The sequence below is a fragment of the Salvelinus sp. IW2-2015 genome, linkage group LG24 (assembly GCF_002910315.2).
Source record: "Salvelinus sp. IW2-2015 linkage group LG24, ASM291031v2, whole genome shotgun sequence".
NCBI lineage: Eukaryota > Metazoa > Chordata > Actinopteri > Salmoniformes > Salmonidae > Salvelinus > Salvelinus sp. IW2-2015.
In genome coordinates, this window is record NC_036864.1 from 2,887,237 (window position 1) to 2,905,128 (window position 17,892).

A 17,892-nucleotide genomic window follows, 5' to 3' on the forward strand; every position below is an offset into this window, starting at 1 on the left:
CACAAATAACAAAAACAATGTTACTGAAAAGGTTTTGAAAGAACAATAAAGCAACGCAACAATTCCCACGTACCCCCCCCCCCCCCCCCCCACCCCCAAACAATGATGTATATGACATGTAGGTCTCTTTTCAATGTCTCTTGGTTTACATAGTTGTTCTTTACAGGTCCAGTCTGACCAAACTGTTTGCAAACCCTTCCGGACTTGGTAAGTAAAAAAGCCCTTGACCAGCAGCCTTTGTGCTGTCACCCGAGGCCAGTGAAACAGTCTCTTGTTGACCATTTGTCTGGCAGTAGACTATTTCTCTTCTTTCAGGAGAGGCAGGCGTAATACCTTTAGTGCGGGTATAGGCACTGTCTGGTCGGTGGCACAGTTACCCTAGTGTTGCCTCCTTTCTGCATCTCGTAAAACCTGGGTCGGTGCTTTCCCCGTTAACCACTGCAAGTGCCGTCTACTCGTTAGATTAGCTTGTGAGCACTGTTTCCCCTGCAGAATAGAACTGTAATGTCTCGCCCCGTGACGGCTGTTTAGTAGGAAGGCTTGTTTCCTTTTCTGCTGCCGTCCTTTAGCCTGATGTGTTTTTGTTGGGCCACTTAGTTCTCTCCAACCGTTGGACTTTTCTGCGATTTTCTACCCATGACGAGCTCTGCTGGGTTCTCCCGTTTTTTGCATTTGGCGTTGATCTGTGGCACCATAGACCAACCAGTGGGTCTTTCTGCTTTCAGAATCCTCGTCGTTGTCTGCACTGCCCTTTCGGTCGTGACCGTTACCCTGAGGGTTGTGCGCGCTGGAAGTAATTGCTTAACGTCAAGCTGCTCTGCCATTTCTTGGAACGCGAAATAGGGAATTGGGGCCCCCTTGTCACTAACGACCTCATCTGGCTATATCCCATACCTTGCAAAGGTTCTTTCACTTCAGGGCGACCTTTGTACTGTTGGTTGTAGGCATGTGTAGTATCTCAATGAATCTTGAGTCATAGTCAGATATAATCAGATGGTTTTGTTTGTTTATGCTCACGTAGATCCAGAGCAATTATTTTCCATAGCCTGTCAGGGAGCAGCGTTGAGATGATTGGCTCACTTTGCTTTCCTTTCTAAGCTCACAACAAGACAATAACCTTTTTCTTCAGCTCTGATGAGATACTGAGGCGTTGGGCTCCTCTCTCTTGAGTGTTAAGTCAGACCTTGATGTCCATTGTGTATTCTATCAAGATTGTCTGCCCCGCCGTGCCTGTGTAACTCAAGTATGCCAATTCCCACCTTGTGACCCAATACCATCTGTACTCTGACAGTTCACTTTTCACTGAAAAAAAGAATCTCTGGGTTTTACTCACATGTTCAGCCCAGTCTACCTGATGTACTTAGTATACTCCTGTCTGTAGTGTATCATCCGCTGCAGTGGCAACCTCTGATCGCTCTCCATATTTTATGTCTGATGCAAAAGGTTGTGTTGATTACGGCTGCGAGTAGCACTCCGCTTCCGGTGCGTGTCAGTTTCCTTTTCTTGAGTGTTCAACGGCCTCCTTGACAGAGTTAGTGTCCGCCACGGAACCAACGTTTGCCTGGCGGCGTACTCCGCTGTGGTGTAGAACCTCACTGAGCTGTATGAGTAGTCTCTGGCACCGCCAAGCCACATATATCCAAGTCTTTGCTGTTCATTGGTGAGACCAAGGCGCTTGTGTCACATGGCTTGAGAACACCTAGAACTTCATTTCTCTAATTTTCCAATCCGACTCAGTTCTTGGGAAGTCGTTAGAAGTACGTTGTGAGGGGCTGGCACGCCGCGCTGCTGTGCGTGATCCCACCCCACGCCCAAACATCAGACTGTTACAACAGCCATTTCACTAACACAGATCTGTCTGTGCGAGGCCAGTGAAACAGTCTCTTGTTGACCATTGTCTGGCAGTAGACTATTTTCTCTTCTTTCAGGAGAGGCAGGCGTAATACCTTTAGTTGGGGTATAGGCACTGTCTGGTGGTGGCGACAGTTACGYCGTAGTGTTCCTCCTTTCTGCATCTCGTAAACCTGGGTGCGGTGCTTTCCCCTGTTACCACTGCAGGTGCCGTCTACTCGTTTAGGTGATGTAGCTTGGTGAGCACTGTTTCCCCTGGCAGTAGCAACTGTAATGGTCTCGCCCCGTGACGGCTGGTTGTAGTAGAAGGCTTGTTTCCTCTTTTCTGCTGCGTCCTTTAGCCTGATGTGTTTTTGTTGGGCCACTTAGTTTCTCTCCAACCGTTGGGACTTTCGTTGCGATTKTTCTACCCATGACGAGCTCTGCTGGGTTTGCTCCCGTTGTTTTGCATTGGGTTGATCTGTGGCACATGAGACCAACCAGTGGGTCTTTCTGCTTCAGAATCCTCGYCGCTGTCTGCACTGCCCTTTCGGCGTGACCGTTACCCTGAGGGTTGTGCGCGCTGGAAGTAATGTGCTTAACGTCAAGCTGCTCTGCCATTTCTTGGAACTCGGAAMTAGGGAATTGGGGCCCCCTTGTCACTAACGACCTCATCTGCAATCCCATACCTTGCAAAGGTTCCTTTCAGCTTCAGGGCGACCTGTGTACTGTGGTTGTAGGCATGTGTAGTATCTCAATGAATCTTGAGTCATAGTCAGATATAATCAGATGGTTTTGTTTGTTATGCTCACGTAGATCCAGAGCAATTATTTTCCATGGCCTGTCAGGGAGCAGCGTTGAGATGATTGGCTCACTTTGCTGTTCCTTTCTAAGCTCACAACAAGACTGACATAACCTTTTTCTTCAGCTCTGATGAGATACTGAGGCGTTGGCTCTCTCTCTCTGYGTTTAGTCAGACCTTGATGTCCATTGTGTATTCTATCAAGATTGTCTGCCCGCCGTGCCTGTGGTACTAGTATGCRATTCCCCCTTGTGACCATACCATTGTACTCTGACAGTTCACTTTTCACTGAAAAAAAATCTCTGGGGTTTTACTCACATGTTCAGGCCAGTCTGACCTGATGTACTTGAGTGTACTACTGTCTGTAGTGTATCATCCGCTGCAGTGGCAACTCTGATGCTCTCCATTTTTTTTTGTCTGTGTAAAAGGTTGTGTTGATTACGGCTGCGATGTAGCACTCCGCGTCCGTGTGCGTGTCAGTTTCCTTTTCTGTGAGTGTCAACGGCCTCCTTGACAGAGTGTCCGCCACGACCAACGTTTTGCCTGGCGCGTACTCCGCTGTGGGTTAGAACCTCATGAGCTGTATGAGTAGTCTCTGGCACCGCCAAGCCACATTATCCAAGTCTTTGCTGTTCATTGGTGAGACCAAGGGCTTGTGGTCACTGGCTTGAAAACCTAGATATTTCTCTAATTTTCTCGAACGTCAGTTCTGGGGAAGTCGTTAGAAGTACTTTGAGGGGCTGGCACGCCGCCTGCTGTGCGTGATCCCACGCCCACGCCCAAAGCCATCAGACTGTTAAACAGCCATCACTAACACAGAGTGGCTGCTGCCTACATACAGACTCGAATCATTGGCCACTTTCATAAATGGATCACTAGTCATTTTAAATAATGCCACTTTAATAATGTTTACATATTTACATTACTCATCTCATATGTATACACTGTATTTTATACCATCTATTGCATCATGTGCCGCTCGGTCATCGCTCATCCAAATATTTATACGTACATATTCTTATTCCATCCCTTTAGATTTGTGTGTATTAGGTAGTTGTTGTGGAATGGTTAGATTACTTGTTAGATATTACTGCACTGTCGGAACTAGAAGCACAAGCATTTCACTACACTCACRTTAACATCTGCTAACCATGTGTATGTGACCAATAACATTTGATTTGATTTGACCTCAGGAGCTCATGCAGTGGTTGACCCACTGTGGATAGGTTGGGGATATACTTCCCTAGTCATTTAACCATCCCAAGAACTCTCTTCAGCTCCTGCAAGTTCTCTGGTGGGGAAAGCTGCCTGATGGCGTCCACTTTCTCTGAATCAGACCTGACTCCTAATGGGTCAATGAGGTGTCCCAGGAAGAGTAGCTTTGTTTGCCTGAGGACTCACTTTTCTCTGTTCAACTTTAGTCCGGTTGACTCGATCTTCTGCAGGACTCTTTTTAGTCGCTCGTTGTGCTCCTCTATAGTATTAGCATATACCAAAATGTCATCCATAAAAACGGGGGCTGTCTTAAGGCCTTGCAATGTCTGTCACGATCGTCTATAGTAGAGAGTGAGGACCAACATGCAGCGCGTGGAAAGTAAGTCATCTTCCTTTTATTTGAAGAGAACGAACACCAAACGAAACCACTTTACAAAATAACAAAACAGACGAACGTGAAGCTAAACATGAACTAGTGCCTACAAGCAACATAGAACATCGACATAGACAATTACCCACAAACACCTAAAGCCTATGGCTACCTTAAATATGGCTCCCAATCAGAGACAACAATAACCAGCTGTCTCTGATTGAGAACCAAATCAGGCAACCATAGACTTTCCTAAACAACTACACTCAACCATAGACAATTCTAAACACCTACACTGAACACAACCCCATCTACTCTATGAAACCCCCTCAACCATACAAACCACACTAGACAATACAAAAACACATACTAACCCATGTCACACCCTGACCTAACTAAAATACTAATGAAAACAAAGATAACTAAGGCCAGGGTGTGACAATGTCTCCATTTTGTTTTGGAAGATTTCTGGAGGGCTCGAGATCCCAAACGGCAGACGGCAGAAACAGTACCTGTCAAAAGGTGTAATAAAGGTTGTCAATTTCTGCTGTCACAGTGTAGGGGTATTTGCCAAAAGCCACTTGCCGGATCCCTTTGTTGAGAATACTCTGGCTCCGCTCAGCTTTGCGAGTATCTTCCGAGGTGGTAGGATGAACTGTTCCCTTTTTACTGCTTCAGTAAGCTTTTTCAAACCCACACATATACACATACTTTTCCCTTTTTCTTCAGGACAGGCACCATAGGTGCACACCAAACTGTTAGCTGCATCGCCTTCTCCACAATGTCATTTTCCTCCATTCTGCACAGCTCCTCTTTCACCTTCTGCATATTGGGATTCTGTGCACTGTGTGCACTGCATATGGCTGTGTGTTCTCTTTCAGTTGTATTTTCACTGGCTGTGTTGAGCAAGCCATGTTCTCCAAATGCGTCATGAACCTCTTCGATGCATTTCACCAGGCCAATCTCGGCTGCTGTTGACCGGCTGAGTTAGTTGTTCACACTCTGTCTGCAATGTTTTCTCTGGAATGAGCATATCAAATGTCTCTTCATACATTACACTAGGGAAAGGGGGGRTACCTAGTCAGTTGTACAACTGAATGCATCTTCCTGATTTAATCCAAACCCTCGGAATCAGAGAGGTGCGGGGGGGCTGCCGTAATCAACATCCACAGCGCCTGGGGAACAGTGGGTTAACTGCCTTGCTCAGTGGCAGAATGACCGATTTTTACCTTGTCAGCTCGGGATTCAATCCAGCAACCTTTCGGTTACTGGCCCAACGCTCTGACCACTAGGCTACCTACCGCCCCACTAGCATCTGCTCCAGTGTCAATTAAACATTTTACAGGTGTTGCACCAATGAGAAATTGCACTGTCCATTGGTCATCACTCCTATCGGCATTGCTAACGGATCTGAAACAATAACTTCACTGATTTTGTGTGACACATTCTTTCCCAGTGTCCTGTTTACTGACACTTGTTGCATGTCCRGTTGAAAGCTGGACATCTTTCCTGCTCTTTATGTTACATTTTCCCACACCTGCGGCATTTTCCTTCTGCACGCTCCGTGTCCTTTGAATCTGTGTTCTCATTGCGCCATTTTGCATTCTTCTTGTGCCCCCGTGCAATCTCCTGCACATAGCACGCAACTTCTCCCTGCTGGCTTACTTGCATGCTAGCTTTCTCTGACTGACGGACTGTAGTTGCTAACGTGAGATCTGCCATCAACTGCAGTTTAGGACACAGTCGTTTATCCAGTATGCCCACAACAATTTGGTTCTGAATATGCTGATCTCTATTCGCATCCAAGTCACAATGCTCTGAAAGCTCGTAAAGGGCTCTGATGAACGTCTCTGCCTTTTTCCCAGGTCGCTGTACTCGTTGATAAAAACCGGCACGTTCGTGAATAACACTCCATTTGGGAAAACAGTTTTCAGAGGATGAGAAAGTAGAAAATGTTCTCTGCCTCGCTGCCCATGGCATGAGGGAACTGACCTGTACATTTGATCTCCCTGATCCAACTAGGTCACGGTTTTGAATCTCATAAAAAGTTGTTTCCAATCCATCCATTCCGTCGGTTTATCAAAGCTCAAGTTTTGCGGTGGGTCAAACGTCGCCATAGTCCACTATCTTAGTAGAATGCGAGCCTGTCATCCTACTTCTGACACCATGTACTATAACGTGAATGTCTAGTCAGAGGAGTACCTTTTCAGGCAAGTGGTTTTAATTCCCGTCTCACAAGAATGCCTCAATATAGCCTTAAACACTGCTTTATGACATCCCGTAACACTGTTGTGTATACTATGACATCATCTACACACAATACCCCGTAATGACAAAGTGAGAACATGTTTTTAGACATTTTAGCAAACTTATTGAAAAGTTCAGAAGGGTTTGTGCATATATTATGACAACATTTTGTGACTYTTTTGTTCGTTTTGGAGTTCTGTACATTTTTGGGGATTCTTCTCACTCCTGGAGAGAGTACAAGTTCTCTAGCTATGGATTGAAGCACACTGAACCGGAGCTTGAGAAGCTGGATATACTGTATACTCAGAGAAGAGGTGAAACCATTCACCCTCCAGGCACTGATTACCGAAACAGCAACTGTCCCAAACAGCCATGCGCTTTAATCTTGCTCACAGTGGGTGAACCCCTCATTTCCATGTCCCCCCATGTTTATGTAATGAATACTATTTAAGCTCACCGCAACCCCCTGTTTTCTTGCCCCAACGATGCTAAATGTGCTTTGTTGATATGATTTGTGTAACCCTTGGAAGACGCATGCATGTACACACACACGCACACGTACACATACCTACCAACTACAACAGGAAGAACCTTCATGGCTTTGCGCTCCCTCCCACTCACTCTGCTACTCTTGCTATTGCGGCGCCCCCTCTTATTGGCCTTRGCGTGGGCCAGCCCATTCTCCTTCAGGCTCTTCCCCTGCCTAGGCGGCCTCTCCGTGGGGTCCGCGTCAGAAACGCTGTCCATCTGGGTAGTCATGGGGTCGCACTCCGCCACGCCCGCCCCCAAACCATCCTGCTGCTTGTTCTCCACCCCGAGGGTCGCCGTGGGYGACGCCATTGATACAGCCGACGGTGACATCGGGCTGAGAGCTGTGGGCATGAGGTACACCACCTTCTCCTTGGCACCCGCCCTGACCCCTGCGTTCTCCCTCTGCAGGGCGGAGCTGAGGCGCAGGGACAGGCTCTGTTTTCCTCCCCTCGTCAGCTGGGAGCGGCTCCTGCCTGAGCTCCAGCGTCTCAACCCCCGGAACATCCAGTAGTACAGGAAGAGCATGACAGGGCAAGGCACAAAGAAGGAGCACACGGAGGAGTAGACCACGAAGCTGTCGTTCTCCAGCTTGCACACGGTGGGGTCGCGGCCCGGCACCTGGTTGAGGCCGAAGATGACGGGACTGGCGACGCCCAGGGAGAGAACCCAGGTGGCCGTAATGAGGACCAGCTGCCGCATGCTGAACTGRTTCCTGTTGTACTTCAGTGGCACCACCACCGCTATGTACCTGCAGGGACACACACATCACAGGGGATAAAATACATTTCAAATACATAGAGCACACCTGTTGTACTACAGGGGCACTGCTGCCACCATGGCTATGTACCTGCAGGGACACGGATCAAAGTAAATAACATAGTCTACATTTAAAATACATAAATACATAAATTTAACATGGAGGGACTTCAAACAGGCCAATACAGCAGGGAAATACTCAGAGGACATAGTGGGTGTTTTGGAAGCATTTGAAAAACCTGAAAGTTGTTCAAAGCTGTTCTGTGATCCTCCTTCAAAGTAAACTTAGATGTGGAGGCACTAGAATGCCACAGATAAAGTTACAATAATATTCACCTTCATTCATAACTCCACTCAACTCCACCCCCCACAACCTGGCTCTACCCTGCTTCTCCTGTCTAATAAATCCAATGAATCTCAATCTATTGATTAGATACCATGTCGAATTATTACATTGTGAAATCTAATAACACCACAATGCTATAGAACCTGTCAGTCTCACGAGCCGCATAACGCTAGGGATATAACATTTAACTAGCAGGAAGTGTGTGCTGTGTGGAACCTATTTAATGCTTATCTTATATTTTACAGTGGGTTTGTTTTCGCTTTGCCTTAGAAAACTCTTGGAGCCCTTAGATGTTGTTTGGGGTAGAGTCCCCTGGGTGGTTGGCGTGAGTTTGCTTCTCGCTGTGTTGAGTAATTAGTGGGTCTTGATGATTGGGTCGATGAGGGGGTTCCAGAGCTACAGTTCCATTAGCCTCCTATAGACCACAGCCATCAGTTAGCATTCACTGTGTGATGTCTGCTAAAGGTCTCGCTACGCTCTTCTCACAGTCTGGCAGAATGATTTGGGGGATTACTGTGAGTGACAGGGCTCAATACAGAGCTCGCTACAGATATTAGAAAGAAATATTGAGCTTGCAAGTTGAAGATATTGTTTTTGGTGTTTTTAATGGCTCTCTGTGTTGCTTTCGTAAGTGGGAATAAAGATACAGGGTATTTCTTGAAGAAACCTTTTGAAGAAAAGCTTGTGTTATCAATYTTTTCCTTGTTCGACCAATAACTCAGAGATATTGCAGTAGTTCTTTGCAATTTTTTGTTAACTCATAAATCATGCTGGAGACACGTCATTTCAACGCGGAAAATTGGGTCATATTTGGTTGACATGTCGATCAAGGACATTACAACCTATATTCACCCACTCGAAAAGACAGCCAAAAGTTCGTTTTCATATCCATTGTGTTATCATGATGCTTTCAACCATCTAAAGGCACAAACAAATTCCAATGCCAAACAATGTTTAATTTGTGGTTTATTTATAGAAAAGATGACCGTGTTATCACTGTGCTTCATCTAATAGCGTAACCAAATGACCTGGATTGCAGCTGAGATTACATTAAAAGTACATGGTGCAAGTGATCAATGCTGTTCAAGATTCTGCACAGATTATTACAGTAATTGTGATGATCTCCACAGACCTGCGACGACCTATGCATGCTATTTTGAATATGCACGCTTTAATGATTACATGAGAATACATTCATAGTTACAGTAACCTCAATGTGGCCACGGATGTGTTACTCATTTTAAGGTTACATTCGTTTGTAAGATAGCCTTAACTTTAGGCTATTTACTGTATTACAAAAGTAATATCGAATTGTGTTTGGTTGTCAACGCAATCAAATATCAACATTATCTTCTGCTTGGAAAGTTCTATTTGTGCCACTAACTAGTCTGGCTTTAATTCCAGTTTGTCTAAGTTAAAGAATAGAACTAGATCAAACTTTAAAAGCACTTTAAATAAAGTTTAACTTTCAATTTTGATTGAGATGAAGACGTGAATCCAACGTATCAATTGTTAATTTGTAGACAAACTGGAATTAAAGGCAGACTAAGTCAGTGACACAAATGGAACTATCCTATCTCCTTCAAATGTTGATATTTGGTTGCGTTCACAACCAAGTACACAATTCAATATCACCAAATATCATTCAATTAAACCCTAGACCTGTTGTATTGTCTATTTTTTGTCAAATTCTGGGTTGAAATAAAACAATAGCTGTTGATGACTTTGCAAATCCTATAGCTTGTAGGCCTAAATAGCATCATTTATGATATAGGAGTGATAAGAGTTTGGTCACATTTTATTTACTCTGCTAAACCTGCCCTTTTGTAATGACTTCGATAGCAGCAGTGAATCTATTTTGTTTTTTTTAAGTGGAGATCTCTCAACAATCGTTYTCACGATAGCACATTRGTGATAGTCAGTACCAAATATCAAAGCTAATAGGGCTTGGGTAAAAACCCTGGATGGGAGACCGAAGTTTTTTTATTTTTTTTATTTCACCTTTATGTAACCAGGTAAGCTAGTTGAGAACAATTTCTAATTTACAACTGCGACCTGGCCAAGATAAAGCAAAGCAGTGCGTCACAAACAACAACACAGAGTTACACATGGAATAAACAAACATACGGTCAATAATACAATAGAAAAAGTCTATATACAGTGTGTGCAATTGAGGTAGGATAAGGAAGGTAAGGCAATAAATAGGCCATAGTGGCAAAATAATTACAATATAGCAATTAAACACTGGAGTGATAGATGTGCAGAAGATGAATGTGCAAGTAGAGATACTGGGGTGCAAAGGAGCAAAATAAATAAAATAAATAACAGTATGGGGATGAGGTAGTTGGATGGGCTATTTACAGATGGGCTATGTACAGGTGCAGTGATCTGTGAGCTGCTCTGACAGCTGGTGCTTAACGTTAGTGAGGGAGATATGAGTCTCCAGCTTCAGTGATTATTTTTGCAATTGGCAGCAGAGAACTGGAAGGAAAGGCGGCCAAAGGAGGAATTGGCTTTGGGGGTGACCAGTGAAATATACCTGCTGGAGCGCGTGCTACGGGTGGGCTCTGCTATGGTGACCAGTGAACTAACTGTAATTCTCAATTCTCCAGTAGGAGGTGCTGCCCAAGCCTATTGCTTTTTTTATTCTGACAGTCGATATAACACTGAAGATCTGACATTGTTTTAGAGGTACACATTCAAGGTTTATATACAAGATATCCCTATGTTGAAATGTTGGTTACCATGATGACATAATCCTGTGCTAGAAATGTAGCCCTCAGAACAACAGTTAATTACTTTTTTCAGATCCAATGTATTTTCCACGTACAGTATATTCCACATCACAATATGTTGACAAATGACATTGAAACAACGTTGATTCAACCGGTTTGTGCCCTGTGGGTGGACATGTGTTGTTACTAGGTTTCAGAGTCCGGTGTACCGTAACTAGACAGGTCAGAGAGGGACAGGTGTGGTATTGAAAACTAGTGTGAACTGACAGCCATGTGCTACCATAGTGTCCAGGTGAAGTTGAGACAGAAGGACTCACCTGTCCACACTGATGGCACATAGGTTGAGGATGGAGGCGGTGCACAGCATGACATCCATGGTCATCAGAGCATCACAGATGTATGTGCTCAGGGTCCAGGTACCACCCAGGAACTGGGAAACACAGCAACAACGACAACAACAACAACACCAACAACAGGTTGTCAGTCCTGTCGGCAATGGACTTTAAACTACAAAGAGACAGACAGGGCAGGTAATTGGATAAAACTATAGTATGTGTTTCTTCTATAAATATATATTTTCTTATTTTTTTTAACCTTTATTTAACTAGGCAAGTCAGTTAAGAACAAATTCTTATTTTCAATGACGGCCTAGGAACAGTGGGTTAACTGCCTTGTTCAGGGGCAGAASGACAGATGTTTACCTTGTTAGCTCGGGGATTCAATCTAGCAACCTTTCGGTCCAACGCTCTAACCTCTAGGCTACCTGACGCCCAATTTAAGAGGTCATGGAGGAAAGGTCAACTTATACGCACGCACGCACGCACGCGCGCACACACACACACACACACACTCTCCACTCCTCCTCACCTCAGAGTAGACATAGAGGGGCAGCACCAGTACAGCCAGCAGTAAATCGGCCACAGACAGGCTGATGATGAAGTAGTTGGTGGCAGTTTTCAGGGAGCGCTCAGTGAGCACGCTCAGACACACAAGTACGTTGCCCAGGATGATGATCAGGATGAGGGGCACACCCAGCACCAGGGCAAAGTAGTTGTATTCATACTCTTTCCTCTGGCCCAGGACCACCAGCCCCCTCTCAGTCAGACCCTCTGGGGTGGCATTGCTGCTGGGTGATGTCGTCACATTGACCATGTCGATGATGGAGGCCCCGGGCTGCACTGTCGCTCTGAAGTTAACATCTAGGGAGGAGGCGAGAGGAGAGTGTTTGCTCTGGTGTGCCTTCAATAAGTATTCACACCCCTTGACTTTTGTACATGTTGTTGTGTTACAAAGTGGGGTTAAAATGGATTTAATTGTCAAAGTGGAAGAAAAATGTGAACATTTATTAAACATTTATGAAAAATAAAACACGAAAATATCTCAATAAAATAAGTATTCAACCCCCTGAGTCAATACATGTTAGAAACACCATTGGCAGCGATTACAGCTGTGACTATTTTTGGGTAAGTCTGTAAGAGCTTTTCACACCTGAGTTGTACAATATTTGCCCATGATATATATATATATTTTTAATTCTTTAAGCTCTGTCAAGTTGGTTGTTGATCAATTCTAGACAGCCATTTTCAAGTCTTGCTATAGATTTTCAAGCCGATTTAAGTCAAAACTGTAACTAGGCCACTCAGGAACATTCAATGTCATCTTGGTTAGCAACTCCAGTGTAGATTTGGCCTTGTGATTTAGGTTATTGTCTTGCTGAAAGGTGAATTCCTCTTCCAGTGTCTGTTGGAAAGCAGACTGCTGTATTACATTTATTTTTATCCCAAAAAACTCCCTAGCCCACCACCATGCAAAAAATATTAAAACTCCTGTTGTGTTGGATTTTCCCCAATATTTCTTAAGGGCATTTTTCCACACAGGATGCATGTTTTGGAATATTTGTTATTCTGTACGGCCTTCCTTCTTTTCACTCTGTCATTTATGTTAGTGTTGTGGAGTAAGCACAGTGTTGTTGACCATTCTCAGTTTTCTCACAACCATTAAACTCTGTAACTGTTTTAAAATCACCATTAGCCTCATGGTGAAATCCTAGAGCAGTTTCCTCTCCAGTAACTGAGTTAGGAAGGACGCCTGTATCAAATCAAATCAAATTGTATTTGTCACATGGGCCAAATACAACAGGTGCAGACCTTACAGTGAAATGTTTACTTACAAGCCTACTTACTTACAGTTTCATGAAAATAAGTGCCCAGGATACTTTTTTTTGTTTAAAAAAGTATTAACTAAAATAAACTGAAGGGGGGGGTGCAAATAGTCCGGGTAGCCRTTTTATTAGCTGTTCAGGAGTCTTATGGCTTGGGGTAGAAGCTGTTAAGAAGCCTTTTGGACCTAGACTTGACGTTCCGGTACTGCTTGCCGTGCGGTAGCAGAGAGAACATTCTATGACTAGGGTGGCTGGAGTCTTTGGCAATTGTTAGGGCCTTCCTCTGCCTCCGCCTGGTATAGAGGTCCTGGATGGCAGGAAGCTTGATCCCAGTGATGTACTGGGCCGCACGCACTACCCACTGTAGTGCCTTGCGGTTGGAGACCGTGCAGTTGCCATACCAGGTGGTGATGCAACCAGGCAGGATGCTCTCGATGGTGCAGCTATAGAACTTTTTGAGGATCTGAGGACCCATKYCAAATCTTTTCAGTCTCCTGAGGGGTAATATGCTTTGTCGTGCCCGCTTTACTACTGTCTTAGCGTGTTTGGACCATGATAGTTTGTTGGTGATGTGGACACCAAGGAACTTGAAGCTCTCAACCTGCTCCACTACAGCCCCATCAATGAGAATGGGGGTGTGCTCGGTCCTCCTTTTCCTGTAGTCTACAATCATCTCCTTTGTCTTGATCACGTTGAGGGAAAGGTTGTTGTCCTGGCACCACACTGCCAGGTCTCTGACCTCCTCTGTATAGGCTGTCTCATCGTTGTCGGTGATCAGGCCTACCACTGTTGTGTCGTCAGCAAACTTAATGATGGTGTTGGAGTTGTGTTTGGCCATGGGGTCATGGATGAACAGGGAGTACAGGAGGGGACTGAGCACGCACCCCTGAGGGGCCCCCGTGTTTAGGATCAGTGTGGCAACTGGGGSCGGCCTGTCAGGAAGTTCAGGATTCAGTTGCAGAGGGAGGTGTTTAGTCCCAGGGTCCTTAACTTAGTGATGAGCTTTGAGGACACTATGGTGTTGAACGCTGAGCTGTATCTTTGTAGTGACTGGGTGTATTGGTACACCATCTAAAGTGTAATTAATAACTTAACAACTTCACCATGCTCAAAGGGATATTCAATGTCTGTTTATTTTTATTTTGTACCCATCTACCAATAGGTGCCCTTCTTTGCGAGGCATTGGAAAACCTCCCTGGTCTTTGTGGTTGAATATGTGTTTGAAATTCCCTGCTCGATTGAGGGACATCACAGATAATTGTATGTGTGGGGTACAGAGATGACGCRGTCATTCAAAATCATGTTAAACACTATTATTGCACACAGAGTCCATGCAACTTATTATGTGACTTGTTAAGCACATTTGTACTCCTGAACTTATTTAGGCTTGCCATAATGAAGGGGTTAAATACTTATTGACTCAAGACATGTCAGCTTTTCGTTTTTTATTAATTTGTAAACATTTCTTAAAACATAATTCCACTTTGACATTATAGGGTGTTGTGTGTAGGCCAGCAACACAAAATCTGAATTTAATGCATTTTACATTTAGGCTGTAATACACAGAAAATGTGGAAAAAGTCAAAGGGTGTGAATACTTTCGAAGGCATCTGTATGGGTAGGAGAAAGTGACTAGGCAACAGAATAGATAATAGACTATAGCAGCAGTATATGTGGTGAGTGTAAAAGTGTGTTGTGTGTGTGTGTGTGTGTGTGTGTGTGTGTGTGTGTGTGTGTGTGTGTGTGTGTGTGTGTGTGTGGTGTGTGTGTGTGTGTGTGTGTTGTGGTGTGTGTGTGTGTGTGTGTGTGTGTGTGTGTGGTGCGTGTGCGCGTGCGTGTGTGTGTGGCGTCAGTATGCATGTGTGTACGTGTTATGTGTGAGTGGGCGTATGCAGTGTATGTGTGTGGTGGGGTGTCAGTGTAGGTATGTGTGAATGTGTGGGTAGAGTCCAGTGTGTGTGCATAGAGTCAGTGCAAGAGAATTAGTGCAAAAAAGGGTCTTTGCTGGTAGTCCGGGTAGCCATTTGATTAGCTATTTATCAGTCTTGTTTAGTAGTCTTGGGGGTAGGAGCTGTTCAGGGTCCTGTTGGTTCCAGACTTGGTGCACTGGTATCAATTGCCGTGCGGTAGCAGAGGGAACAGTCTATGGATTCGGTGGCTGGAGTCTTTGACAGTTATTTGGGCCTTCCTCTGACACCCCCTGGTATTGAAGTCATGGATGGCAGAGAGCTCGGCCCCAGTGATGTACTGGGCCGTACTCACCACCCTCTGTAGCACYTTGCGGTCGGGTGCCTTGCAGTTGCCATACCAAGCGGTGATGCAGCCAGTCAAGATGCTCTCAATGGTGCAGCTGTGGAGCTTTTGAGGATCCAAATCTTTTCAGCCTATTGAGGGGGAAGAGGCCCTGTTGTGCCCTCTTCACAACTGTGTAGGTRTGTATGACCATGTTCATTCTTTAGTGCTCGCCCCTCCATTTCCTCCTGTCTTGCTGACGTTAAGAGAGAGGTTGTTGTCCTGGCACCCCACTGCCAGGYCTCTGACCTCCTCTTTAAAGGCTGCCTCATTGTCATCAGTCCTACCACCGTTGTGTCAACCGCAAACTTRATGATGGGGTTGGAGTCGTGCACGGACAGGCAGTCGTGGGTGAACAGGGACTACAGGAGGGGACTAAGCACACACCCATGAGGGGCCCACGTGTTGATGGTCAGAGTGGCGGATGTGTATTTGCTTCCCCTCACCACCTGGGGGCTGCCCATCAGGAATTCCTGAGCTTGGTGATGAGCTTGGAGGGGACTATGCGGTTCAATGCTGTGCTGTAGTCAATGAACAGCATTCTTACATAGGTATTCCTTTTTTCCAGGTGGGTGAGGGCCGTGTGGAGTGCAATAGAGATTGCTTCCTCTGTGGATCTGTTAGGGCTGTATACGAATTGGAGTGGGTCCAGGGTGTCTGGGATGATGGTGTTGATGTGAGCCATGACCAGCCTTTCAAAGCGTTTCATGGCTATAGGTGGCTATAGGCAGGTTACCTTGGCATTCATGGGCACGGGGACTATGATGGCCTGCTTGAAACAAGTTGGTATTACAGACCGGGTCAGGGATAGGTTGAACATTTCAGTGAAGACACTTGCCAGCTAATCAGCGCATGCTCTGAGTATGCGTCCTGGTATTCTGTCTGGCCCCGCGGCCTTGCTAATGTTAACCTGTTTAATGGTCTTACTCACATGTAATCTGTGATAGTGTGCAGGTCCTGCCAAATCTGTTCATACCTTGATGAAGTGAGGCCGAGAGATGGGCAGAGCGTGATGTGCGTCCTGACCGCTGATTCTAGACACCGCGTGTTTAGCGTGTGTGTGTCAGCCAACTGCTTCCCCTCGCTGAGACCCGTGACAGCCATGTTTTATAGAGATGATTCTTCAGTCATGCTCGTCTCCCTGAGTGACATCACAGATCACACCTGCCACGGAAGAGGAAGAGATGGGATGTTAAAAAACGAAAACACATTTTCTTTAACCTGCTTCTGTTGCAACTCGGTAGCCCAGAGTGACCGGTATTTTTCATCCGAAGTAATGGTACAGTAGKCATCTGTGTTTTCACATCAATGCAGTTTAAAGGAAAACTYCACCCMAAARAAYGATAATTTGGTATTTGTTTCATTAGTCTACTGTTGATATATTCCCAAAATGTTTTGCMGTTTTAGGATAGCTTTTAAAGGAAAGTTTATTACTATTCCCTTTGCYCCTCTTTCGTGTCACATTTTTAACTCCAACTCTAATTCAGATTTCATCGTATGCAGCCTCCCTCCCTGTGTTATTGTTGTTTTGGTTTGTTGTTTTGGATGTTGTTCTGAAATAACACATCTTGTTTCCCCACAATCTCCCCACTGAGCGTGCTCCAGATCAGAGCAGTTTTTCCTGTGAGATGGAACTGTCTTTTTCTCCGCGGCAACAGGTGAGGGTTGCCATGACACCCATGAGAGCTTGCACAATCTACAAAAAGACCCACTCGAACTGTTCCAGCTCATTTCACTTGTATAGATGAGATATGAAAGCAGTGTTTTAAGTTTTTCCAATTTTGGAGTGGTTCGGCCTAGTTTTGATTTACCTTTGTTGAGTTGTCAACTAATGTGATTGCAACGTGAAATCAACTAACAATGTCCCATGTCATTGGATTTAAGTGAGAAGTTGGGTGAAAAAATTATATGAAATTCCCTTAAGTTAATTACTTTTTGCAAATCCAATCAGTTTTCCACGTTGATTCGACGTCATCAAAACATTTTTATGATGTGGAAAAAAACATTGATTCAAACTGTTTTTGCGCAATTGATACATGACTGTATGTACAGACAGAGTTTGTCATGTTCTGTGTGTCTATGGTTCTGGTCCAAAAAAGGATTTCCTTCTCACATCTGGGCAGTCCAGATGCATTCATTGGTGATTATATTGATGATGTTCCTACATCAGGGATCACTTCCTGATAATAGCCACATATTGCCAAATAGAAGCATTTGTCCCAAGCAGAGACGGATTGATCTTTTGAATTTGATTCATGGTGGAAATTTGAATTGTGATCTGGAGGGTGTTCAAGCTCACTGCTGTGTTTAATATCTTGGTTGAATTCAAAAGAGCAATCTGGACAAAAACACACACACATGCACACAAACACACACAAAGCATTTCCTAGGCCTGCTGTGTAGCAGGTAATTCATCTACGTGGTCGGCGGCCTCGGCGTTCCGCCTTAAATGTCAAACCAAGCGGGAGCTTGCAGCTTAGAACGAGAGCGGCGCAAAGGAAAAAAACAAGACAGGGAAATAAAGTGGGAGTTATTGAGGTTTATCAGATCAGATGGAATGGACTGATAAAGCAGAGCAAAGAAGACGTGGATAGACATCACCACTCT

The 17,892-nt window shown here is 44.9% G+C and overlaps 1 protein-coding gene across 1 annotated transcript in view; it reads right to left on the minus strand.

Moving 5' to 3' along the window:
- The window catches only part of LOC111951363 (D(4) dopamine receptor-like), a 37,620-nt gene that overhangs the window by 12,451 nt on the left and 7,277 nt on the right, over positions 1-17,892 (minus strand). The window contains exons 2-5 of the mRNA XM_023969418.2: positions 16,262-16,449; positions 11,700-12,031; positions 11,150-11,262; positions 7,037-7,743 (exon numbers count right to left, since the gene is read on the minus strand). Coding sequence (XP_023825186.1) covers positions 7,037-7,743; positions 11,150-11,262; positions 11,700-11,984 — 1,105 coding nt within the window. The 5' untranslated portion in view covers positions 11,985-12,031; positions 16,262-16,449. The remainder of the gene's footprint in view (positions 1-7,036; positions 7,744-11,149; positions 11,263-11,699; positions 12,032-16,261; positions 16,450-17,892) is intronic.